At 40.7% G+C, this 25,468-nt stretch overlaps 1 protein-coding gene across 1 annotated transcript in view; it reads left to right on the top strand.

Annotated features, from left to right (window-relative positions):
* Positions 1–7,608: 7,608 nt before the first annotated feature.
* Positions 7,609–25,468, top strand: part of palm2akap2 (PALM2 and AKAP2 fusion) — a gene marked incomplete at its 3' end in the record, with an annotated part of 89,118 nt that continues 71,258 nt past the window's right edge. The window contains exons 1-2 of the mRNA XM_083929414.1: positions 7,609–7,689; positions 19,560–19,611. Of these exons, the coding sequence (XP_083785540.1) occupies positions 7,646–7,689; positions 19,560–19,611 (96 nt within the window). The 5' untranslated portion in view covers positions 7,609–7,645. The remainder of the gene's footprint in view (positions 7,690–19,559; positions 19,612–25,468) is intronic.

Consider the following 25,468-nt stretch of genomic DNA (forward strand, 5'->3'; position numbering starts at 1 on the left):
ACCCTTTGGTGCATTCAGCCAAACAGGTTAATGTTGATGTCTCACTTGCCAATCATCTTGTGGCAAGGTGAAAATTGTGACTTTTGCAGGTGTAAGGCATTTCTATATGTATCTAGGGCTGCCTCCAGAGTTTTCATTTGACTGCAGTTGTTATGACTTTGGGTCAAGGAAATTGTCTGTGCCCAGTCAAAAGTGTTGAAATGCATCAAACCAAATGTGGTCTGAAATGCATCAAACCAAAACATGGCATTTTGCTAAATTTAGTAGAGGATTTTTGCAGCTGACAACCTCTGATATTTATTTTATATTTTGATGACAGACTGGGCCTAAAATCAAGGATCGGAGTTTGCATGTTCTCCCTGTGTCCGCAATTTCCCAGCTTGGGATCAATAAAGTATTTCTATTCTATTCTACTCTATTCTATTTTATGGTGGACACACACCTAATGGGGGCTTAAAGACACAGCCGTTAGACAGAGGGTGAATAGGGGGATGTTCAGACAGACAGTATGAGATAAATAATGTGTTTTTTGAGCCACAAAGGATGTAAACATGTTATATTACTGCACTGACAAGAAGGATATCATCATGCTTCATCATCAACCAAATCCTACCCAGGATGGTAATGAATTGTTTATCACCACCATTGTGGCAAACACAATTAGCCTAGTTGCACAACTGAAGTGGGTCACACAGCTGTACTCCTCTTTGGCTGTATCAATGTTTTTAGTATATGTTGTTTTTACTTGCTTTTTCCTTTGAAATGTGTTAAAGACAGTTACTGACTACATCAACACAGGGCGTAATGCTACATTTAGTGCAACTTTAAGGGCCAAGCCAGACATCCGGCATGAACAGTGTTGCAGCTGCGTCACTGAAACAGCTGTAGCTCACACATATGTGTTGTCCACACATACAGCAGTTGTTGCTGCGGTGCTGTTGCTGCGGTGCCCTATCTCTATTGAGTTTGCCTTTGAGAATGGCCATACATAATATAATGTTAAATTGTATTTCATTATGAATGTAATTTATCTTTGTTTTAGACAATATTAGACGGTTAAAAAGCTAATGTTAGCACCTGTGCTAGCACCAAACAACCTGTTGCTATAGCTGCTGCTGAGCTGTGGCTCTAGTTGTAGAGAGGGTTGGGCAAAACACTTCACCTACCGTGCCTCGTCTGAATGCTGTATGTTTGAGGCAGTGGTCGGAGGGGTCGGAGGGGCCGTAGGTGCTGAATGGCGGCCTAGAGAAGTGCCATGGTATTATTATTATTATCACTATTATTATTATGACTTCAATATTGGACAACCCCTTCAGTGGACCAAAATTGGACATCCAAAAATGACAGAAAATACATCACTCCGACGTCACATTGCGCAAGTTGAGTGCATGCTCTTCATAAACCTACATCAAGGTTCAAGGTATCTTTATTATCCCAGGGGGGGCAATTGTTGCACAGCCAGCAGTACCCATATGACACAAAAATTAGTAAAATAATTATAATAAATACAGAGTATACACAATTTCTCATTGTTTAAAAGACCAATAGCAGCAGGGACATAAGCGTTCTTAAGTCTATTGGTCCTGCAACATGGCAGGATGTATTTTCGTCCAGACAGAAGCGACACAAACTCTTTCGACGGGGGGTGGCTGGGATACTTCAATGCAGGGTTTGGTCAATTTCTACATGTTAACAGTTATTGTATTAGTAGAATTAGAATTACTGACTTCCACTGGGGAAGTCAAATCAATCTGGCTCCAGCACTGATAGGATGAAAAAGGATTAATACTTGAAATAATGAATTTTAAGCCCTCTTGCCTTACAATTATTGATTGTTCTTCTGTCAACAATGTATAATGTGGTTATTGTTATTGTATGCCACAATGTTTTTGTTCTTGTTTATTAATGGGGCGAAAGAGGGGTTAAGATTCCGGGCTTTCTAAACTGAAAGACCGAACTGAATAGCATTTAGTGTTAAAAGTCTAAGCACATCAAAACGTTGGGACTGAAAGCTCTTTTTGTCCCCTGTCAGATGTTTGCTGCTGTAGTAAAACAATTTGAAGCACTTTTGAAGTGGGTCAGAGTAAATCCCAGTTGCAGATTCGGTGGTATCACTGGTTTATCTAAGCTGACAGACTTTCTGGATCAACAACTAAAACCCACTGGAGCATGAACTCTGTCTAGTTTTCAAAGTGTGTGTGCTTGTTTCTCTGTCTGGATGTCTGGGACGCCTGGCAGTATTTCAGTAAAGACAAACTGCCTGTAAAATTGCATGTCTGACACTAACAACATAGGCCTGAGAGAACATAGGACACACACGGAACAAATAGAAGACTAATCATTGATGTACAGAATCAGTTTTCAAGCATTATCAGCATCATTGCAGGGATAACAGGTTATTTCATGTTAATTTTTTTTCATTAACATGCTTTTCTTGTAAAAGTGTTTATAGTTCTTGATCACTGTCGAACATTTTAGAATGTTCCTGACGTTGTGAAAGCATTAGTAAAAAAAATAATAAAAGAACTAGACTGCACAGTGCTCCTTACCCTCTCTACCCCCAACCCACTTTTTGTAAATGTAGGTGGTGTAAAATGTAAATGCTATACATACATTCGTCAAAAATAATGTACACGTTAGAAATGTAATGTGATATTAGAAATGGAAGCAAAAATTATCATAATAGAATATAGAATATAAATAATTCAATTATATATCATTTGTAGTGCCAAATCATAAAGACAACACTCTGACTTATGATTTACATATACCCAACAATTCCCCCATGAGCAGCAACAAGTCGCACTTTCTTAAATAATAATAATGATTTTTTTATTATTATTATTATTATTATTATTATTATTATTATTAATTTTATTATTGTTATTATTATTATTATTATTATTAGTAGTAGTAGTAGTAGTAGTAGTAGTAGTAGTAGTAGTAGTAGTGGTAGTTGTATTATATACAGTATTAATCGATCATGTCCACACAGTGGCAACGAAATTATGGATTTAACAGACAGGAATGTCGAACAGACCGAGCTCTATGGATGACGGACATCTGTCTTGACCGGTTTGGGAGGAAGAAAAGGAGAGAGAAAGAGAGAAAAGACAGACACAAAGTCAGACACAAAGACAGACAGAAGGACAATTTCAGAGATGCAAGCAACCACAAAAGTAACAGTACTATAATAATATCTATAGTAATGTAATGGTAAATGGTAAATGGACTTATGGTAGCATTCACCCATTCACACAGACATCCACACTGATGGCAGTGGATCTACATACCATCTAATCTAACCATTCACACCACATTCACACACCCATGCGCAGCACGGGAGCAATTCAGGGTGCAGTGTCTTGCTCAAGGACACTTTGACATGACACCGGAGGAGCCGGGGATCGAACCGCCAATCTAAGTAGTAGTAATACTACTATAACATCATAATAATAATAATTCAATAACAGTATGAATTATTCTTATTCTTAGTCTTATTATTATTATTATGCATGTGTGTTATTATTATAAAAGTACAGTAAAAAAGAAATTTTACTTCCACTTTTAAATTTGATGAGCAGTGCCCTCTACTGGATATCTCCTGGCAGTGCAGTCACCATATTCTTATTTATCATGCACTGTTGCTGTAGACCAGGTCTGCCCAATCCTGCTCCTGGAGGGCCACTGTCCTGCATGTTTTAGGTTTCTCCCTGCTCTGACACACTCGAGTCTAACGATTTTCAAACCTGTGACACACTTCAGCTGCTTGATAACGAGCACATCATTAGATGCAGGTGTGTTGGAGCAGAGGGAAACCTAAAACATGCAGGACAGTGGCCCTCCAGGAGCCAGGTTGGCCAGCCCTGCTGTAGACAATGTACCATCTGTTGAATATGACCTCTATTACTTCACGTGTAAAACATCTTAGAATCCCAGCAGAATTATAAACCAACTGGGTTTTTTTTTCTAATGTAAGTCTATAGGAAACAAACCCCAACCTCTTTGGTTTCATAACCTGCATTTTCAGAATACATTTATACCAATTTTTTTGTTTCCCGTATCGTAATCTGAGTGTTTTGGAGCTAAAAAGAAACAGGACATCACAAGACAAACCAATGAAACTGATGTGTATGTTGGACATGTTTCATAATTCTGCAAACATCCCGTCCCATATTTTTTTTTAATACTATAATGACCCTCCAGGCATTTAGTAGGGGCTTTCTGACCTTTGTCTATTTTGACACTAACACTAGTTGTCGGCAGTCAGATATTTTCAAATGGCTTTAAATCCCCACAAGATGGCAGTATACTCCATACTTTAAAAAAGCAACATTAACTACCCCCACCAGTGATTTTGATTTTTACAGTATTTTCTAATAAAAAGGACATGAAAATCTCACTTTTTTACAATAATGGACCTTTAAAACTTTTTTTTTTTTTTTAAACATACCCAATTTATTTAGAATAAATTATTTTTTCAGTGAAAGACAATCCTTATCAAGTCAATTATGACAACGGTATCATCTCGCTTCTCTATTATTCAACATCAGAGCAGGTATCCTTAGATCTGGGATGAAGAAGCACTAATGAGCATACACGTGAGTTATTAGAATGTGCACTGTAACCCCATATGCAGCAGGTTGGAATTATAGAGGGGGTTACTATAGCATGTGTTAGAGAGTTTCAAAGGGTATAGAGGATGCATGCATGATGCCCATTTAAGGTCACCACTTTAAACCTGAAGAGCAGCCTCTGCATTACTGGCATACCGCACAATATGATAACCGTGGGCTCAACATGAACTGTCAGGAGGGGAAAGAGAAAGAGGAGGAGGGAGCAGAGAGAAGGCAGATAAGTTAGGAAGAAACAGTCTCTACAAGTGTAAACATCTAAATGTGTGACAGCCAGGAATGTGGCGTGTCTTGGCATTTTAAGAGACGTGACCTTCATCTTTCTCCTTTGAGCCTGAATGACATGTTGTCTGCTCTACTTTACACTAAACAGTGAGAAAGTCAACTGTTTTTTTCTGGCAATATTGTTAGATATGCATTTTTTCCTTTCTTTTCTGTACATTTTCAATCTAATTGCATTGAGCTTTTGTTTAAAATAAAAAGAATGTCTGCTTAGTCTAATGAATGCATATGGCAAATATTTAAAGTACGCTTAATGTACTCAATGAGTGTGTTGCACCGGCACTGAATCATTTCCAGGCTGTTCACATCAGGGTTAATCTACGAAGAGAAACATTTCAACAAGTTCCCTACAGAGAAAAAAAACACAAGATGATGGGAGGAAAGCAAGGAAAGAGAGAGAAAAAGGAAGATATGAAAAAAGAATAGAAGAAAGCAAGGTGAGGAATGTAAAAGGGGATAGAGAAAGTCAGAAAAGAGGGAGGGAAGGAAGGAAAAGAGGGATTGAATAAAGCGATATAAATAAAAAATAAAAAGAACAGACAAAAAATGCCAGAAGAAGTCCTAATACAGGTATATTAAAAAAGGCAGAGAGATGGATGGAAGATGAGATCTTGCTTTCCTTCTCCCCTCCAGTCACCCCCGCTAAATACTCAGCCAGCAGTTTATAGACCCAATAAAAAGTCTGCTGAGCCTCTTGTTTGGATAAATAACTAAGGAAAGCCCCCACAGACTAAACTGTTCTCACTACAGCACTTAACATCGAAAACATTTCTAGAATAAAAAACTGTTCAGGTGGCATTGCAAAATGTCATCAACCAACTCTTTAATGTAAGTGGTTAATATCAGTGTTACTTCAGTTCATCTACATCCTGTTTGTCTCATACCTTCATGATTTTCCAGACTGCTCCTTTTGGACTCATTATACATATTTTATGCAGTTTGACTGGTGGTTCTTTGATGTATGTTCTCTGCAGTTCTTGTGTGTACAAATGTCAGTTTTATTACATTCTATGCAATTTTGTATAAATATTCTCCATCACATTTCATGACAAGCATTCTCTTCAGGCCCAGGGGCCCTCCTGACCTGCAACATGTCACTGGGAGTGACACATACCAATCGTGATGCAAAATCAATACAAAAAAACATATAACTACAAAGCAATGCAAAGCAACTGCAAAATGACCAAAAAGAGCCACATAAAGACCAAAAAGAGAAACAAAATAGCCACAGAGACACAAAGAGAAACAAAATGACCACAAAGAGACACAAAATTACCATAAAGAACCACATAAAGGCCAAAAAGTGATACAAAATAACCAAAGAGACATAAACTGTTCTTACATACAAACCCCGCAAAATGTCAGCAGACTCTGGTCCTGACATAGTCAAATCCGTTCTCACTGGGAATACGTTTGGAATACATTTGGTTTAGGTGAGGGGTGGCACCTGGGTAGAGCATGCAGGATATGGACATGACGCAGATTACACCGAGGTGATGGAGCTGATTAATAAACAACAGAGTCTCTCTCCAGTTAGACATTGTTGTTGCCGTCTTTGTGTTAATCACCGTTCTTATTCACCCTCTGTAGTTTATTTTATTCTGGTTTGCGGCAAGAAACGTCATCTACACTAGCTTGCCATGGATTCACTGGGCAAAGAGCGGCTGTATTCACACATGGGCTCCCGCAGATATCAAACGGTCTTTGTAGGGAGCCTGCAGGGTAAAAAAGGTAAAGATGACCAGCTCGACTGATTTGGACATTTGCGTTCTCACTCCTCCGGGACAAAAAAAATAAACCGTGTCTCTAGTACCATGTAGGGAAGATGGTGGGGTCTTTTGCATTTGTCTGTGCCCAGTGGCCCATTGTCTCATAACCTGCCAATGTTCACACTAGTCTGCATTTATTTCAGGGTTTTCCCAAATAGTCTGACAAATCCTGCTCAGTATCATTCAGTCTTGTTTGACCATGCATCCATCTCATTTAAACTTGCAGGAATCTGGAGCCTACTTATTGAAGATACACTTTTTTTTTTTTTTTAGGAATGTAGAGGTTTGTGAGTCTCCTCTCTGCCTCTTTAAATGAATCCCTCCTCAGTCTCAAAGGGGAAAGGTTCTCAGGGTAGCAGCAGGGATGAGGCACGTTGGCCACTCCTTTCATTACACTGTAACCACCCTAAGGCTCTCTTTCTCTCTTTCTCCCTGCTGTCTCTTTGCCGTCCTCTGCATTCTATCCCGTTCTTTCATCTCGGCTATCTCACCTCCATCATCTCCATCACACACGCTTCTAGATTACTGCATCTTCTCACCTCATTCTCCTCACCGACAAATCCTTAATTTCTCTGTCTCTCATTGACATTACCACCTGCACATTTATACATACAAACACACAAGTGACCACTCTTTCTCTCTCTCTTTCTCTTTCTCTCTTTCTCTCTCTGTCTGTCTCTCTCTCTGTCTCACACACATGCTTACACCCATCCTCTCCTGCTAGCAGAGCGAGCAATGCAGGAGCAGCAGCGGCAGCGGCAGCAGCTGCTCTGACACATTCTGGCGTGACAACCACACCGAAAAAGGCAGGAGGAAAGAAGGAGGAGGAGAAGACAAGAAGGAGGGGAGGGAGGAGAAGGAGGAGGAGGAGAGGAAGAGAGAGTAGAGGTGGACACAACTCTGTCAAAAGGACAGCGGAGGAAGAGGAGAAGGGGAAGGAGAGCAGAAGGTGTTGCAGCCATGTCAGAGACACCTTTGCAGAGGAACGGCACAGCGACAGCACCGTAAGTACAGTTCCTTATGTTTCTATCTATCTTTGCCTCCATCTCTTCTCTCCTCGCCTGCATCCCTCCACCTCTCTCCTCTCCATCTGACAGGATGGGTTGTCATGGGAACGGGAGCTCCGTCATGGTGAGGCTGCTGCTCAGTCATGACTGGGAGAGGAGACCCGCCGTACACTGTGTACACTCCTCCCTCTCCTCTCTCTTTTCTTCATTCACCCTCACACTCTCTCCGCAAACCTCTCACCTAAACACTCATGGCTTTACTGTCTTGCTGCATTTTTTTCTCTTTCTCTTTCACTGTCTTTCTCTGTGTCTTCTATTCCTCTTTTTACAAAATCAGTCATGCACCCTTCATTTATTCATCTGTGTCCCTGTTCTTAACACTGTGGTACATTCAGATGTATGAGTGTGAATGGGTGTGTGTTAGCATAGTCAATGTGGAGACCGCAGGCTTGGGCCAGCCTCTGTGTTTCAGCACAGTCCGCCATGCTGCAGACCACTTCTTCCTGTGTCTGATGCATGTTTGAATCTGTGTTCACATGCATGTGTGTGTTCATGTTTCTGTTTGCTTACTCGTGGAAAACAAATGCCCATGCAAAGACAGAAGGAGAATTAAATACAACATCCTTCATCAGCACAGCATGATCAAATCAGTCTAAAAAAAAAAGACTTGAAATTTGTATTTGCATTCATGACTAATAGTCATAAAGCAAGACAGCAAGACAGATGCCATGCGAACAGAGGAGATGTGTTGAGAATCATTGATTTTTGTATTGAAAAATGTTGCTGTTCACATGCTGACTGTCAAATCCTAGATGATGTGTCCCAAAAGTACTAGATCGACAATATCAGCAAGTTTTCAAATCAATCTGACCCTTCAGCGAATGCTGCATACAAAGAGCATTCATATTTTACACAGGCCTCTTTAAAAGGCACAATACAAAACAGTATAAGAAAAAAAATACCCTTGTAGCCTAGTCCAAAATAAATCTGTTTCCATAGAAATAGAATGTTGGTAGAATGGACCTATTCAAATCGAGGTAGCAGGGTTATGACTAGAAAGAAAAGCTTAAACGGTCTCATTTTCCCAACCCACTTTAGATGAAATTCACTCTGATAATAATGTTTACTGTTTGTCAGTCCACAAATAAGACTAGAATTAGCTAGCTAGCGCACCCCGCGGTCCCCCCACTTGGATGCCGCTGGCAGATACTTCGATGGGTGGACAGCTAACGCGAAGTAGTCTCTTAGTAGTGGAGGGACCATAGACCCAGCGCCACAGCTGGCCACCAGCCTGCCTGCTGTTGGCCCTTATTCTCTGAAACTAGTCTAGCAAGCATGGTGGAATTAGCAGTCCGGCTAACTATTCAGCTGCGAAATAAAAAAAATAAAATAAAAAGGTCAAATTTAACAACTTAATGGATCATCCACACACTCTATGACCACGAAATTACATTGCTATTGCCAGATGGGTGACAAATTCATATTTATACAAAAGACCTTTTATACAAAAATCCTTTCTAGCCATAACCACATAACAGGATGGTCAGAGCGGGGGCCGTTTTTATGGTCAGAGTGTAGCCTACTGTTGCTAATAACTATGACCATTACAGCAGGCTAACTCATTAACTCATTCTGTAGTTAATGCAGAGTGCTGAGAGCTATTTTATTTTTGAACTGGTCAAATGACGACGGAACACAGTTCAATGTCCATTATACTTTCATTTCAATTCTATGTCTGTGACGTCCAGTGCATCCAAAAAGTTTGTATTGGCTCAAACATAACACTTTTTTTCTGAAAAGCTATGTTTGTAAAAGTTTTGTTTTATTTTTAAACACAAGAAGGTGGGCACTGTGTCTTTAAGAGACAGTTGCATTATGGGTTGTTTGTAGCCTTAAGTGGCCAGTTAATACATCAATGGTTGTTGTTGTCAGTCCTAAAACAGTTCAGCCCAGTTGAACTTAGAGATGCTGCTGGCTTGTGTTACCGTGAAGGACATTGCCGTCTGTAGTACAGGAAGTAGCATTAATTTGACAAAGAGGACAAGACACAACATTACAGCAAAATTCACAGAATGATGCAGTTAAAAGATGGCAGCTCTGGATGACAGTCTGAAAAATGTGCAGGGTCAGAGAAAGTCTTACCGTGGTCCTAGAATTGACCTCTTGACCAAGTAGAAAAGGTCCTCAAACAACATGACTGACACTCCAACTGAAGACAGGCCACACAAAGCTTCACTGACGAGGACTAACCATTAGATGTGGTAGATTTAAACTTATCTTGGGTATACCTCCCTCAACTCCAATGGAGAGCGGGACACTTGTGTTAAATCCAGACAATGCCATAGTAAAATTGTAGCCTATGATGTCAAAAGCTTTGGGAATTGACAAACAGCTGCATTGTAATTATTCCTGAGTCTCGCTGAGATGAAAACAAAATTTTATTGAATTTTCTATTAAAATTCTGATTATTTTTATTGCACATGAAAGTGCTTCAGTCTGCTGCTACAATATATGAATTGGTGTGAAGAGAATTACAGTGATACTGAACACAGATACAGAACAGAGTGGGAGTTGTTATTTAACATTGAAAGCTTTGTGAGTGTACTGCGTTGTATTTTACTGTACCTGCTGTTAATGGAGAATTTCATATTCTGACATTTTCCTGACTGGGCTAATAACTTTTCTTTTGGACACTGTCGAGGTACTAGACTGGTGGATTTTCCTTGAGACAAAGGACTTGAGACATGTCCCTGTCATCTGCAGCTAGCATTCCTGCTAAACATCTGTCTCTTTCGGGAACTTCCGCAATGTCTTCACACACTCACTCATCACTCATCTTCAACCGCTTATCCGGGGTCGGGTCGCGGGGGCAGCAGCTCTAGTAGGGAACCACAAACTTCCCTCTACCCGGGCCACATTAACCAGCTCTTTCTGGGGGATCCTGAGGCGTTCCCAGGCCAGTGTTGAGATATAATCTCTCCACCTAGTCCTGGGTCTTCCCCGAAGCCTCCTCCCAGCTGGACGTGCCTGGAACACCTCCCTAGGGAGGCGCCCAGGGGGCATCCTTACTAGATGCCCGAACCACCTCAACTGGCTCCTTTCAATGCAAAGCAGCAGCGGATCTACTCCGAGTTCCTCATGGATGGCTGAACTTCTCACCCTATCTCTAAGGGAGATTCCAGCCACCCTCCTGAGAAAACCCATTTGGGCCGCTTGTACCCGCGACCTCGTTCTTTCGGTCATGACCCAGCTTTCATGACCATAGGTGAGAGTAGGAATGAAGATTGACCAGTAGATCGAGAGCTTTGCCTTCCGGCTCAGCTCTCTTTTGGTCACAATGATGCGGTAGAGCAACTGCAATACTGCCCCTGCTGTTACGATTCTCCGGCCAAACTCACGCTCCATCATCCCCTCACTCGTGTGCAAGATCCTAAAGAGAACTCCTTCACTTGGGGTAAGGACTCGTAAGCAATCGATCGGTTTCCTGCTGAGAGCCATGGCCTCAGATTTAGAGGTGCCGATCCTCATCCCAGCCGTTTCACACTCAGCTGGGAACCGATCCAGTCTTTTTTTTTGCAAATTTGGTGCAAGCAATATCAAAGATAATACAGCTGTCCTTGTGCAGGGTATGTAGGCCTACTGTATGTTAGCTGGTATGAGTGATAAACAATTATATTGCAGCTCCAAGTTGAGAGACTTAATCAGCTATCAACAGGCAGTTTGAGTGACAGGTCTGAGTGATTGTTGCATCCTCTGTCGGAGCCGCACCCACAAAGCGGCGCAGTGAAGCATGAAGCAGACATGCATCAATAGTTTATGTTATAATTGGGAAAATGAGACAGTGCTGTTGTGATTCTGTCAGTCTATCACATCCTATCGTCCCTTAGCTCTGTCTGTTTTCCTCTTTGCTATGGACTCATTTTTAATCAGCATACAGCATGCTCTCTTTCTCTCTATGGGTTGTCCACTGAATCAGCAGAAAGACGAGGTAGTATTTGTGGTCATGCAGAGCGCAGACATCACAATGGCAGATGGCCCATTCTCTGCTGCTATTTATTGCACACTCAGGGAAGTCTTACAGGAAAGAGACTCTTAATAGTGATGGGATGAATTGAGCATGCGGCACTGCAACCCAGCAAGAGCATCCACTTAAGCATCATATCTCTATTTTATCCTTTTTTTCTTCTTTTCGTTTTAAATTAGATTTTGAATGTTGAGTTTATTACTCAATTAATCATTTATCAAATGAAACTGTTAAACATTTGTTTAACAGAATAAACAATTGTAAAACACATCGTTGGCTGCTGAGAAATTGCTTGATGAGCATGTTTCATTATGTTTGGACATTCAGTAGACTAATTATTAATCAATTGATAAAAAAGGAACCCATCCCTGCAATCCATAAATAAAGCGCACTTTAGGTCTCCTGGGTATTTGCAGCGCTGGGAGCGAGTTCAAGTTTATTCATAGCACACAATTATATACAAATGCAACTCAAAGTGCTTTACAGAGTAAAAAAATATGAAATATTAAAACATAAACAGACATAGAGAGACAAAGAGATAAACCAAAGTGAATAATCAATGTGTCAACCTAACCTCAACATCTTTGCACAACAGAGTGAGTCTTACTCAAATGATCTGATGACAATATATAGGTTCCCTCCTCCACTTTATCCATCTCTAATCCATCTAAATGAAAATACCAGAACATGAATGGTAAACACTGGATATAAGCAGATGTGCAAACTAGAGAAGAGAGGGAAAATGATGGCTTTCAGGGAAAGAGGGAGCATAAAGAACATGCAGAGGTGGCAATAATCTGGAGGACAAGACTTTTGCGTCTCATCTAAAATGCATCTCAGGATAAAAAACATTAAAAGCTCATTTAAAAAAAGTCTTATGGATGCATGCAGATGCACATATGCATTCACTGACATTTATTGACACGCATGTGAATTCTTCTCTCTCAATGTAAGATCCTCCCTGGACGAATAATAGAGGGTGAGAGAACTACAACAATAGGCTGAAGTGACACAGAGGATGCAGCTTAAACATTATATAATAGTATATATGTAAAAAGCTATTTATAGTCGGTTGATTCTGTTATCAATTATTATTATTATTGTGGGTAATATGGGAGGCTCTGGTTGCTTCTAGTTTAAGTTTTTTTTACAGGCAAAGCATGTGTTGTTCACTGCTTTGGTGTTACTTTTTTAAGCAGTAGCTTACTGGACACCATGGACTACAGTAGTCCATGGTGACATGGCTAGGCAACCAGAGGGTTGCCGGTTAAATACCTTTTGCGGACCAAGTATGGAGTGTGGACTGGTAGCTGGAGAGGTGCCAGTTTACCTCGTGGGCAATGCCAAGGTGCCCTTGAGAAATCACCGAACCTCCAACTGAAAAATAATAACTGCATTGGTCCTGGATGTGCATGTTTGTATTCAGGCTTGTCTGTTTGTGACTATATACATAACAACAGAGCAAAGAAAATGTATTTCCCCTTGCAGGATTAATAAAATATACCTTCTTCCTCCATCTTCCAATGCAGTGATTTGCAGTAATCTAAATAAAACACCTAATATTTCTTTAAATCTTACGATCAGTTTTGAAAAGCTATCAGTCTTCACAGTAAAATAAAACTGGTTTTGCGTGGCTGTGGCAGACTGAGTTACTGAAATAGTGTCATATCAGTCTTATCAGATTAATTGCGGAGCCAGTGACTTACAAAAGTTCCGCCATCACCAACCTTCCTCGGCTAGACTCATCTGTTTTTGTTCGATTTAAGGACAATTTTGCTGTGGAAAAATAAACATACTTAGCAGTAAATATTCTCAATTTGAATCGTTTTTAGTTCAAGTGTGTGCAGACAGACAGTGTGACACCCAGACACAGCTTGACCTCCCTCAGTGATATATAAAATATGAATGAGCTCGAGGTCTGGCACTCCTAAAGCCAGAAATATGTCTGTTTGGATTGCTTTTATTCTCCCCCTCTCTCTTGCTCTCTCTCTCTCTCACTGACACACACACACACACACACACACACACACATACACACACACACACAATAACTCTATGCAGCAGAGGCCAGTCTATACCAGATCGTTTCAGTTATTTTGGGGAGAATTGAAATGTGGGTGATTACTAAGCTCAGGAAAGGCAGGCAAACAAGATGCATCAACATAACATAACACACACACACACACAAGAACACGTACGCACACACACACACACACACGCACGCACACACACACACACACACACACACACACGCACACACACACACACACACACACACACACACACACACACACACACACACACACTTTCCGACTTACTTTCTTTGTATATATTTGTTCATTCTCTCCTACTCACTCTTTTGCATGTTATATTTCTGTGTGTGTGTGTTTTCCTGCCTCTGGTTCCACATCTGGAGGCCATTACTTCTGGGCCGGGATGGGGGGAGGCGGGGCCGGGCTAGCTGTGCAGTGAGGTCATCGCGTCGTCGTGGCGATGCAGAGGAACAATGATGCTGTTGTCTCCAACGACGACTGACGAACATAGCTGACGCCAGAATTAAGGGATTGAAGGGGGAGGGCGAGGAGAGACTCAAAAAGTAGAGGGATAAAAGTGAGGCAGAATGGAAATCAAATAGAAAATGTTATAATGAAGTAGAATAATGTTAAAGTAAGGAAGCATGCTTTGTGATAACAGTGGGAGCAGCCAACATAATGAAGTGATTGGTGTAAATCCAGATCAAACATAGACAACTGAGACTGATTTCATAACATAAGGGTAAGTTTCTAAGACCCCAAACGCCCCCTCTTTTAAACTTGTACCATAGGTTTATCCAACAGGGGACAAAAGAGTGAAAAACTTGAGTCTCAGTTGTGAAAACTAGCACGATGCATGTGTGACATACCTATATTAGTATATTGGCAAACCAATTTGGCCTTAAAACCCACCCAGAGAAATTATAGACAACAGTAAGTTACTGTGTAGCTCACCAGTACCAGTATGTACTACAACAAGCAAAGTCCGCTATTTTCAGGTTGGTTACGTATGTATCCGTATTTCGCCAGATACGTCTTTAGAATGAAATCTGAGTGTAGAGAAATGGTGTCTCTCAAATGTTTGCCAGATTTTTTATTCTGTGGTTTGTTAATTATTAAGGAGCAGCCGTTTGTAGTTGTTGTGTCATGTAAAAATGTATGTTTCTTACGTGGAAGTGTGAATGTTTATGTGTATGTTGTGTGTATGTCGGACACCAGGAAAAAGTTTTGGGCAGTGCAACAAGCTGTAAATGCAACCATAATATATTATCACCATATTAAGTTGATATGATGAGCAAACATTTCCCTGTCTACACATCGAGCAGATATAAAGTAGCTAACGTTGATTAGAAACCGGGTCTCTCCTCACCTAGTGAATGTAAGTTCAATAATACCTCTCCTTTTTATACCGCTCTGATTTGGCCACAACTACTGGGGTCGTATTCAGAAAACAATTTACCTTACTGCTAAGAGTACTACTAGGGAGCACTAAAAGTTCTTAGTTACCAGTAATTTCTTAAAACCTGGAGGAGTGGGACGGACTGCTAAACTGACACTAGAGGGCGGGTTGACCTCATTGCTATGGATGACATCAGGTTCATACCTTCTATGCCCACAGTGATTGGCTGAGAGGATAGTCCCTAGGAGTGAATTTAGGATAGAAACACTTCAATGAGGAAGCGAATGAACTGCCGCACTATGGCATAGGGTGATTATCGTCTGGTGCAAATTCCTCCTGACCCTCAGCTGAGAGACGCCAACATCGTCTACGTTACTCAGCTGCATTTTTGCAGTGGCCAAATAGCGGAGTGTAACATCTTTAATCTCTAGTGATGGCGGTGATGTAATGGCATCCCTGACCAACTCTACCACGTTCATAATGCCATCTCCATTAAGGCGATACCTTTTATAAAACTCACTGTCATTTTCTCCAAAAAGTTGACTGCATCAGCCATGTGAGGTCGTTCCTGATTTACTCTGAGTGACTATATTTTTATAGATTTAGGAGTTACTTTTAGCGCTAAAATGCTTTGTGAATTACATCTATCTTAAAAAGTCAGGAGTCCTAAAATTAGGAGTGAAAAGACCCTTATTTTTAAGAGTTTCTCCTAAATCAGCAAGTTAGGACCTACTCTTAGCTTTAAGAGTTTTTGTGAATACGGCCCCTGATTTACATGTTCACTAGCTAGTCGCTAACTTTGTCTGTCAACAGTTTGGTGCTGGGCAGTGAATGTGCAGTGGTTTATGGGGCCTTTTTTCACTGAAAACAGCTGCCTGCTGTGGCTGGAAACTCTGCTGAGGAGAGCGGTGAGAGTGAAACAGTAAAGTTGTAGCTTATTGCAGCTTTAAAGAGTGTAGAGCTGATTTACCTGTTTTGGATGCAAAAAAAACAACAAATGCTGTGCTATACAGTCATCTTGTTTCTTGAAAACAAACAGATTGAGAAGTTTGAAGAAAAATTAATTGTAAAAAGTTTAATACTCATAAAAAATAATAAATTAGTCTTACAATAAATGGACTGCATTCATATAGCGTTTTCTAGTCTACTACAGAAAAAGTCAACTAAATAAAGATATATGCTCGTTGCAAATCTAATTGCACAGCAACTCTAAACTGAAATATTTCCTTAAAAGCTAAAAAATGCAACCTATATTAAAAATATTGAATATGGAACATACAGTAAATATCTTGCAGCAGAACAAAATGTCAAAACTCCTTTATCCAAATCTGTAAGAGACTTTTTAACATGCATTCGTTTGAAAACAATAAAACAACACATGGAAGCCATAGCTGAGGAATAAGTACGACAAATTTATGATTTATTCAAGTCCTTCAGCTGCCTGGCTTTACGGGACAGATACTAGCCAGCTGCAGTTATTTATTAAACACTTTTTTAAGTAATCCAGTGGCTGTTATGTCTCTGTGTGTGTTTGTGTGTGTGTGTGTGTGTGTGTGTGTGTGTGTGTGTGTGTGTGTGTGTGTGTGTGTGTGTGTGTGTGTGTGTGTGTGTGTGTGTGTGTGTGTGTGTGTGTGTGTGTGTGTGTGTGTGTGTGTGTGTTACATGCTTCTGTATTCCCTGAAGAGCCGGCGAGAACTGCTGCTTCTGCTGTTTTTTCCTTATAAGGATGTGTGCTAGTGGAAGGAGGGATGGAGAAAAGGAAAAAAAGAGGAGGATATGACAGACTGAGGAAGAGGAACAAGAAGTGTAAGGAAGGAATGGATGGACGGAAGGAGGGACAGGTGTAATATGAACAGAAACGGTTGCGTGGAAGGAGAGGATGGGATGAGAGGGCGAGAAAGAGGAAGAGAAGAAAGGAAGGGGGTCAGGAGGGAGACATGGAGGGATGCAAAGGAGGAACAGAAGTTTGGTTGAAAGAAGGAACTCGATATATGGAGGGAGGAAAGCGAGGAAAAAGTGTTGGATATTGGAAAGTAGAGATTGCGGAAAACAGAGGCAGCAATGCAGCAAAGGAAAGAGAAAAGTGAGGGACTTAAGCAAAGATGGAGGCAGAAGAAGAATAGATGAAACCCAGGTGAACCTGGAGTTAAAATAGAGAGAAAGAAAATTGGGACACAGTTAACAGTGACCCATTTACACACACACACTCCTTTTGTCTGTGTGTGTGTGTGTGTGTGTGTGTGTTTGTACAGGAAGTTGTGTCTTGCCTTTTAAAGAGGTGTTTTTGCAGTTTGTATTTAGAACGATTTCCAACTGATATTCATTTGCACACATCAACTCACGTTGTGACACAATTCTCTTCCTGTTTTTTTCTACCCAGCTCCTGTTTTTCTAAAGCAGAAGGCTTCTATTGATGTCACTTTGAAAGACGCCAGAATAAATGTATGACCATGAGTGACCAGAAATAGAACCTGAAGAGTCAGCTGTAGGATTGTTTGTGTGTGTGGGCGACATCGCTGCATGTGGACTTGTGTGGAGTTTTATTAAAATATCAGCATATCCTAAAACGATAGTAACATGTTATGTGCAGGTTTTGCTACTTTTTCTCTCTTTTAAAAGTGAAAGACATATATTGCATGACCCCTACCATGAGAAAAGTGTCGGTTTTCAGCTTACTGTGCAGTAGTGTGGCCTGTGATTGGCAGCACCAAAGCACACAGTTGCATAGCAATAGCTCTTCTCTTTCTTTTAACTAAATCACATATGGGTGAAGGCAAGGATGCTGGGAGGAGTTTGTCATATCGTTATGCAGTGGCTTGAGTTCACCATTGGGCTCTGTCCTGGAACATGACAACAGGGTCTATTTTTAAGATTTAAAAGGAGTTTAGATTTCCTGCTTTTGTCTCATTGGACTTTTGTGGTGGAAGAATGATATTATTGACATAATTTGTGTCCGAAACACACGTAACATTCTGCGTTTCAGATTCTATATTTTTTTATATTTATAGACTATATTTTGCAACTGTGGAGAGCAGATTTCCAATGCAAACCAAAGCATATGCCAGTGGTATCTAAATTGATTAGCTTATATATTACATTCTTGACCATTTTTTGACAGATCAGTGAAATCAGTGAAAAAATAAAATTTGGAAATTCAGTTCAAGGTCCCATATTGTAAACAGTTCTATTTTAATGTCTTTTTCATTATAAAGTAAGTTGAGGTTCAATATAAATACTGTTTAAGTATGAAGACGATCAATCCACAGAGAAATGCGCGCAGCCCGTATTTAGAAACTGTGCCTTTAAACGAGCTTTCAGGACTTCTGTACGGTTGTGATGTACAGTGCTGTTACAGTCATTCCCCAGCTGCACTGACAGCGCATAGACGCAGAGAGCGCAGATGCGAACGACCAGGAAACACTGACCAATCAGAGCAGACTGGTCTTTTTCAGGAAGGGTTTTTAAAGAGACATGTGGTGAATACAGGTATATTAGGACAGACAGTATGAGAAAACAATAAACAATAAGGCATGTAAACGTGTGTTAATAGAAACCCAAAATACAAGTAGGAACCTGAAAATGAGCCTAACATGTTCCCTTTAATGGAAGAGTAACAACTAAAGTAGTAATTGCTACATTCCATATAAATGTTTATTTTAGTTGACTGCCCCTTCATGCACATTTCTGAGGGATCAATGTTTGTTATAGGAAAGAGTATTGTGTATATTTGTTCATCTCATTAATAAATATTCCCAAATCCAGTAAAGATAAGAAAAATAAAGCTACTGAAGAGAAGATGTAGGGAAAATAAATGAAAGAATGATCAATTCCCCATTGTCTCGCCTCAGATTACTCCTCTGCTTCCCTTTTCTTTACTTCTTCAATTATTTTGAGCTCTTCCTCTTTTCTTCCCTCATTCCTTTTTCTCCCTCCCTCTCTTCAAACCCCCCTTACCTTCATGCCATCACTTCTCTCTTCCTCCCCTTCCTCTCTCAGCTGCTCCTCCCAGCTGTTTAATCACACATGGCTCATGCCTAAAAAAGAGAGGGAGGGAGGGAAGGAGGGGACAAATGGGAGGAGAGACAGAGCGCAAAAGAAAGAGTGGGTGATCAGAGAGAGAGAGAGAGAATGCGAGCAGTGGGCTGTGTGTGAGGCACATGGCCAGTGAATGAGAGATCTTTGCTTCCACTCAGTGCGAGCTCCTTCTCCCACTGTCTCCTCTCTCTGTTTGGATTACTGCTGAGGAAGGACCTTGTCTGGATACTCCTCCTCTTGTCCTTCTCTTCCCTCTCTCCTCCACTTCCCTCCCCTCTTTGCCTCTCTACCACTTTCTGAGGGACTCCAGCTCTCAGTCTTCCCAGATCTCACGTCTCTTTCTCCTTTCACCCCCTCTCCCCTGCTTCCCCCTCAGGATGTCGTGTGAGGAGGCTCAGCTCCACAAAGAGAGGCTGCAGGCCTTGGCGGTAAGTCAGAGTGTGTTTAAACTAATGGTGTGTTTTTTATGGGTTTTTTTTGCTTTGCTCTCCTCTGTATGCTTCTTTGACCTTCTGTTTGTCTGTGAGCGCTTTCATGGCTCTCACCGTGACTTCATCTCTTTCTGTCACACAGCACAATATTTCACCTAACTTCTCGGCACCTCAAAGTTCCTGCAACTCCGTCGGCCTCTGCCTCTTTTCTTTAGTTCCCCTTCTCTCTTACACACTCTCTGCCATGCTCTTTCTGCCTTGTCACATTATTTATTCACGTCAATTGAAAACTCACGTAGGGGCGGCCGGTGGCACAGTGGTTAGAGCAGTCGCCCCATGTAACAAGGCTGAAGGTCCTCGAGGCAGCGGCCGCAGGTCCGACTCTAACCTGCGGTCCTTTGCTGTATGTCTCCCTCTCTCTCTCACCCCATTTCACGTGCATCCTGTCTAATAAAAAGGCTTGGAAAACTGCCAAAAAATAATTGAAGGACAGGAAAAGTGACAATTGCAGCCCCGCTTTGCTCCATTCCAAAGTTCAAGTTTATTGAACTCTCACTAATGAATTCCTATACAACATAGACACAACAGTAGAGGTGCCACACATCATGGTGACCCCTTGGCTGACACTTAGGCACGGGGCAATGATGGTCTGATCTGGTGTTTTATAATGGTTCTTAAGCCAGTTACATGAACCTATAACATAATGCAGTGGTTCCCAACCATTTTGGTCTGACGTACCCCCACAGCCCTTCATTGATTCCAAATGTATTCCAAATGTAAATGTAAACAATATTCATTATATGAAAGTGAATATTGTTTATTTTTTCATACTATTAAACTGTCAGTGTTAAGCTTGGTTTGGTCAGCAACTGTACTACTAGTCTACTACTTGGAGTAAAGCTGAATGTTTCAACCATTTATCCAATAATGTTACCATTTGAACTGTTGATGATTACTTTTAGCACTATTTCAACCGTTTATCCATTAATGTTACTATTTTAACTGTTTATGATTACTTTTAGCACTATTTCAACCTTTTATCCATTAATGTTACTATTTAAACCGTTTATGATTACTTTTAGCACTATTTCAACCGTTTATCCATTAATGTTACTATTTAAACCGTTTATGATTACTTTTAGCACTATTTCAACCGTTTATCCATTAATGTTACTATTTTAACTGTTTATGATTACTTTTAGCACTATTTCAACTGTTTATCCATTAATGTTACTATTTTAACTGTTGATGGTTACTTATAGCCAACTATTTCAGCTGTTTATCTATTAATGTTACTATTTTAGCCGTTAATCATAACCTTTAGCTTACCATTTCAACCTTTTATCCATCATTGTTACTATTTTAACCGTTCATCATTAACTTACTATTTCAACCATTTAGTCAATACTTTAAGCTAACTATTAAAAACATTTATCCATTACTTTAGGCTAACTATTTTAATCATTTATCGGTCACTTTAAGTTAATTATTTGAATTGTTAAGTTATTACTTAAAACATGTGTGCAGATGTTACAGTTGGCTTAATGTTAATATGTGTTTCTTGGCTCAATAAAGTTAGCTAGTGGTAATCCACTTTAGCTTCTGTGGTGGGCTGCGAAATGCTAACCATTTTGACAAAAGCTAAAACCAACTACGTTCACTGCATAGCTGTTAGTTTGTTTGATAATCACAATTGCATCATTAGATGTTAACTTTAAAAGTGAATAGACTTAATGTGTTGGTAGCATCACTTCATAGCCCCTTACACCCCCTCCCTCACTCAAAACAAAGTGATTTTTGTTGCACCAATTAGTGCTATGCAATGCTGCTGTGTTGTCTTGCTATGCGTCAGCTCTCATCTTCCTCCATGTCTTTTTTGGGAAACCAACTCAGAGGAAAGTTGGTGTAAAAAATGTTTGAGGTTTTTAGGTGAATGTGCTTTCCAAGGTAGAATGATCTCAGCTGCAAGTTGGTCCAGAATAGGTTTTGACACTCGCCGATATGTTTGAGGATCACAGAGGCAACTGTTGAAATGTTTGGCTCGGTAAAGATAGGACTTCAGAGAAACAGTTAGACCAGGATTCACCGCCTGGGACTAAATTTGGCGCCAGGCAGCAACCACAGCATACCACACACACTCAAGAAGCATAGAGGCACAGGAACACACACACACATTCACACACACAAGTCGGGTGAACAGAAGCAGCAGCAGATGGAGAAACTATTTTGGCCACGTTGAAACATGGCAGCCATACCAAGCTGCATGTACTTAAACCAGTTAAGTAAAGAGAGAGAGTGGAAAGTACTTTAATTTTGAGCAAAAAGGAACAAGCATTTCTGTTTCTTGCATCATTCTTGCATGTGTATTTGGCAAAACACGACAAATGAGTTTTAATTTGGTGGGCCAAGAAAAACAACAAATGTTGCAGAATATTCTGGTGGCATCTGTCTTAATGTAACACCACAAAGAATGCTCTATCTAGTCTAAGATCTCGAGTCTCCTGAAGTATTATCAGAGATCCTACTGCAAGTGCCAAGTGCTCTGGCATCAAGTAAAGTCAAGTTAATCCTTTGAGCCTGTTTGTCTTCTCCAAACGAGCATCTGTCTTGTCTCAGTCGGTGTCTACACAATATCAAAGACAGTAAGGGCACTAATAGTTTCCGATCTCTACCAGACACTTAAATAGTGAAGGGTTACTATGACACTGATAGTACTAACAACTCTCTGAGGCAGTTAGGAACTCTTTAAGCTGCGGACTGAGCCAAACAAAGCAGGTCCAGTGTAAATACAGAAGCTGGACAAAGTTTCCCAGAGGTTCTCAAATAGAAAGGGAAGGTATAATTAACTGGCTGTTAACGAACAATGAACATTTCCTAATCTGGTTTTAAGATCACCAAAAACATAAGGACATAAGTGCTAAGACTTGATTATTTTCAACAAGGATGAAGACAGGTAATATTTATTATTTTAAAATATTTGTATAATATTTGTTCCGTCTGACTGATGCTCTGAATACGCATCACTAAAACCCCTGTAGAGAGGTGTACAATGCACACACCCACACAGCTGACATGCTAATGATTTCATCAATATTTGATACTCAGAGACCTCATCAATACTTCAGCAGATCTCGAGCCAAATTGGAAGCTTCCGCTAAAATCCGAGCCAAGTGTCAGACCAGTCATCTTTGTATCTGCATCGCCGGCCAGCTACTGAATCTTACACTGATTTTAATTAACATGTCATCTGGACGGTGATAGTTTGAGTTCCTTGCAATGCTTTATCTATTGAACTGGACTCAAACAAATCGCTGTCAGGTAGTAGACAGCTGTCATTATGATGTTAATTTGCCACAGAGACCGGTCTATGTGCTGCGTGGCTCATGAATAAAGCATAGCACTAATGGCTGTGAATCACAAGGCCTTTTTATTTTTTTGCAGAAAGGATGACACACCTATCTGCACAGCACTTGGAGTTAGACTGTATTGGAAAATACCAGGAACGCATTAACTAGGATCTTTAAGTCTTCTTTACAACTGTTTCACACTATGTCTGTCTTGTGAGTTCATCCCTATGTGTAACTTTAACTGTAACTGTAACTGTAACTACTTTTCTATGTCTCATCAATTATTGAAGAAGCAGGAGAGCGCAATGAATCTTTCCACTCCTGCACAATTTATTTGCATTATATTTTAGTGCTGCATTTTCCCCATCGTAACTTGACTTAAACTTAACTAAGCTTAATTTAACATGGCTAACATGGTTCTCTTTTAAAAATTTGTGAGAGCCAGTAAGATCATCAATCATTTGTTGTACAACAGAAGGCTAGACATCATTGTACAAGGCTCAGCGCTTAATCCAAGAGTTGATTAGTCAATTGGCTCATTTGTCCACCACATATAAACAGACAAAGATTCCCACAGTCTGATAGTGATTACAGCCTGTCAGCTGCCAGCGGTGCATGTTTCCATGGTTACTAATTGGTCAGATTAGGGAAAAGTTGTGATGTCATGTTGTTAAATCCAGAACTGTAATTGGTATATTATTAACATGTAATTATAGCCATGGATGGAGTACATCCTAGTCAGGGTTCCCAAAAAAAAACCGTATAACGTGTGTGTGTGTGTGTGTGTGTGTGTGTGTGTGTGTGTGTGTGTGTGTGTGTGTGTGTGTGTGTGTGTGTGTGTGTGTGTGTGTGTGTGTGTTTGTGTGTGCCTGTGTATAAATTTGTGTGTTTCTCAAAACTCCACATGTGGTTTTGAGATCAGCCAATGAATGGCGAGTGCTTCAGCTTTCTAATTAGCTGTTGCCCATGTGGCCTGCCAACCGCAAAATACATATACAAAAGTGTATGTGTGTGTATCTTTACATGCACTCATTCACTCATACTTCTTTGTAGTGTCTGTGATATGTTTACACAGATGACCTCAGCCCTTTGGACTCTTAGCTACCCCCCCCCCCCCCCCCCCCCCCCCCCCCCCCCCCCCCCCCCCCCCCCCCCCGACACACACAGACACACACAAGGCCGCGCACACCGTCTGGGGCCAAGTCTAAGGGGAATTAGGAAGTGGTGCGTGAGGAGTGAGATGACGGTGGTGTGTGTCTTTGTGGGAAATACAGAGCAGCTGCTGGCACTGGGAGGAAGACAGTGGACTTACTTCATTGCAAAGTCAAAAATCTAGATCTCTGTGCCTGTTGTCTCTCTTGCTGCTTTATAAGTATTATTAAGAATCCTGTTAGACAATTGTGAAGTTATTATTTCCAGGATTTGGAGGAGCTCTGTGAAGTATTCTCTGTAAGGTCGTGTGTAGGGTCACTCTGGAAGCTGGTCAGTGTTCTGGATCCACTTAGCAAGGTCTTACAGAGGGAACTGAGTGGGGTAGGGTGAAGGTGAGGGGGATGCTATAACTAGACCTTGGCATGCTGAGATTTGTGACTGTGGCATGCAGTTGAGGGCCGGGGTAATGGGCTGCGTTAAGGAGTAAGTAGAGTGGGGGGCTGGGCTGCCTGCAGGCATGTGTAGTTTCAGTTTGTGCAGTTAACTTACTCAGTTGACATATTGGCAACACTGAACCCTTGAAAACAACACTGGCGATATTGATTTAGGTTGCCAGTTTGCCAGCTTTAGTGGTTTCTCCACTGCACTTAAGCTATTACATCCAAAACAGGAGCTCATACCTGTCACTGTGAGTGACTGTAAGCTAATATAAAACAATACAAACCTTTTGAAAGCCTTGTAGGAAAGAAGCAGTTCTTACAGCATGTACTGGGAATTGGATAAACTGATGCTATCTGTCAGTTATTTGCTTGAAATCAGACACATAAAATCACAGCTACATCCCTGTAATGGTGTTCATATGCTCTATCTGAGGTGAGACTTTCTAGACACAAGTTTCCAGCCCTTGATAAGTGCTGCTGAATCCTATATTTCACACATTACTCCCCTATTAAAACAGATGTTTGCCATGTTTTAAGCTTTTGTTTGGTTAATGTGGGATCCAGCTTATTTTGTCCATTTGACTGAAAAAAAAAATGTCAATGTCAAACTGCCCTTGTCTGCTCCATTGAATTGAAAATTCTGTATGCAGACAGCACGATGACACAATTGTTGTTCATGATAAACCACTGGAGTCACTGCATCAGTTCCTGTGTATATTAAAGTTGTGTCTGTGCATAGTTTGTACCTAGAGAGGTCTTTTCACATGCCTCTAGTGAATGGGGAGATGTCTGTGCACTTGCCTAAAATCGGAGATTCAAATGTACATACCAGGTAAGCTAGATTATCTACGTCACAGATTTGAAAGCCAATCACTGTCCACTATGCAAAATCTGGAAAAAAAAAACCCTGAAACC

Source organism: Echiichthys vipera, assembly GCF_963691815.1.
Source record: "Echiichthys vipera genome assembly, chromosome: 16".
In the NCBI taxonomy this organism is placed as follows: Eukaryota; Metazoa; Chordata; class Actinopteri; order Perciformes; family Trachinidae; genus Echiichthys; species Echiichthys vipera.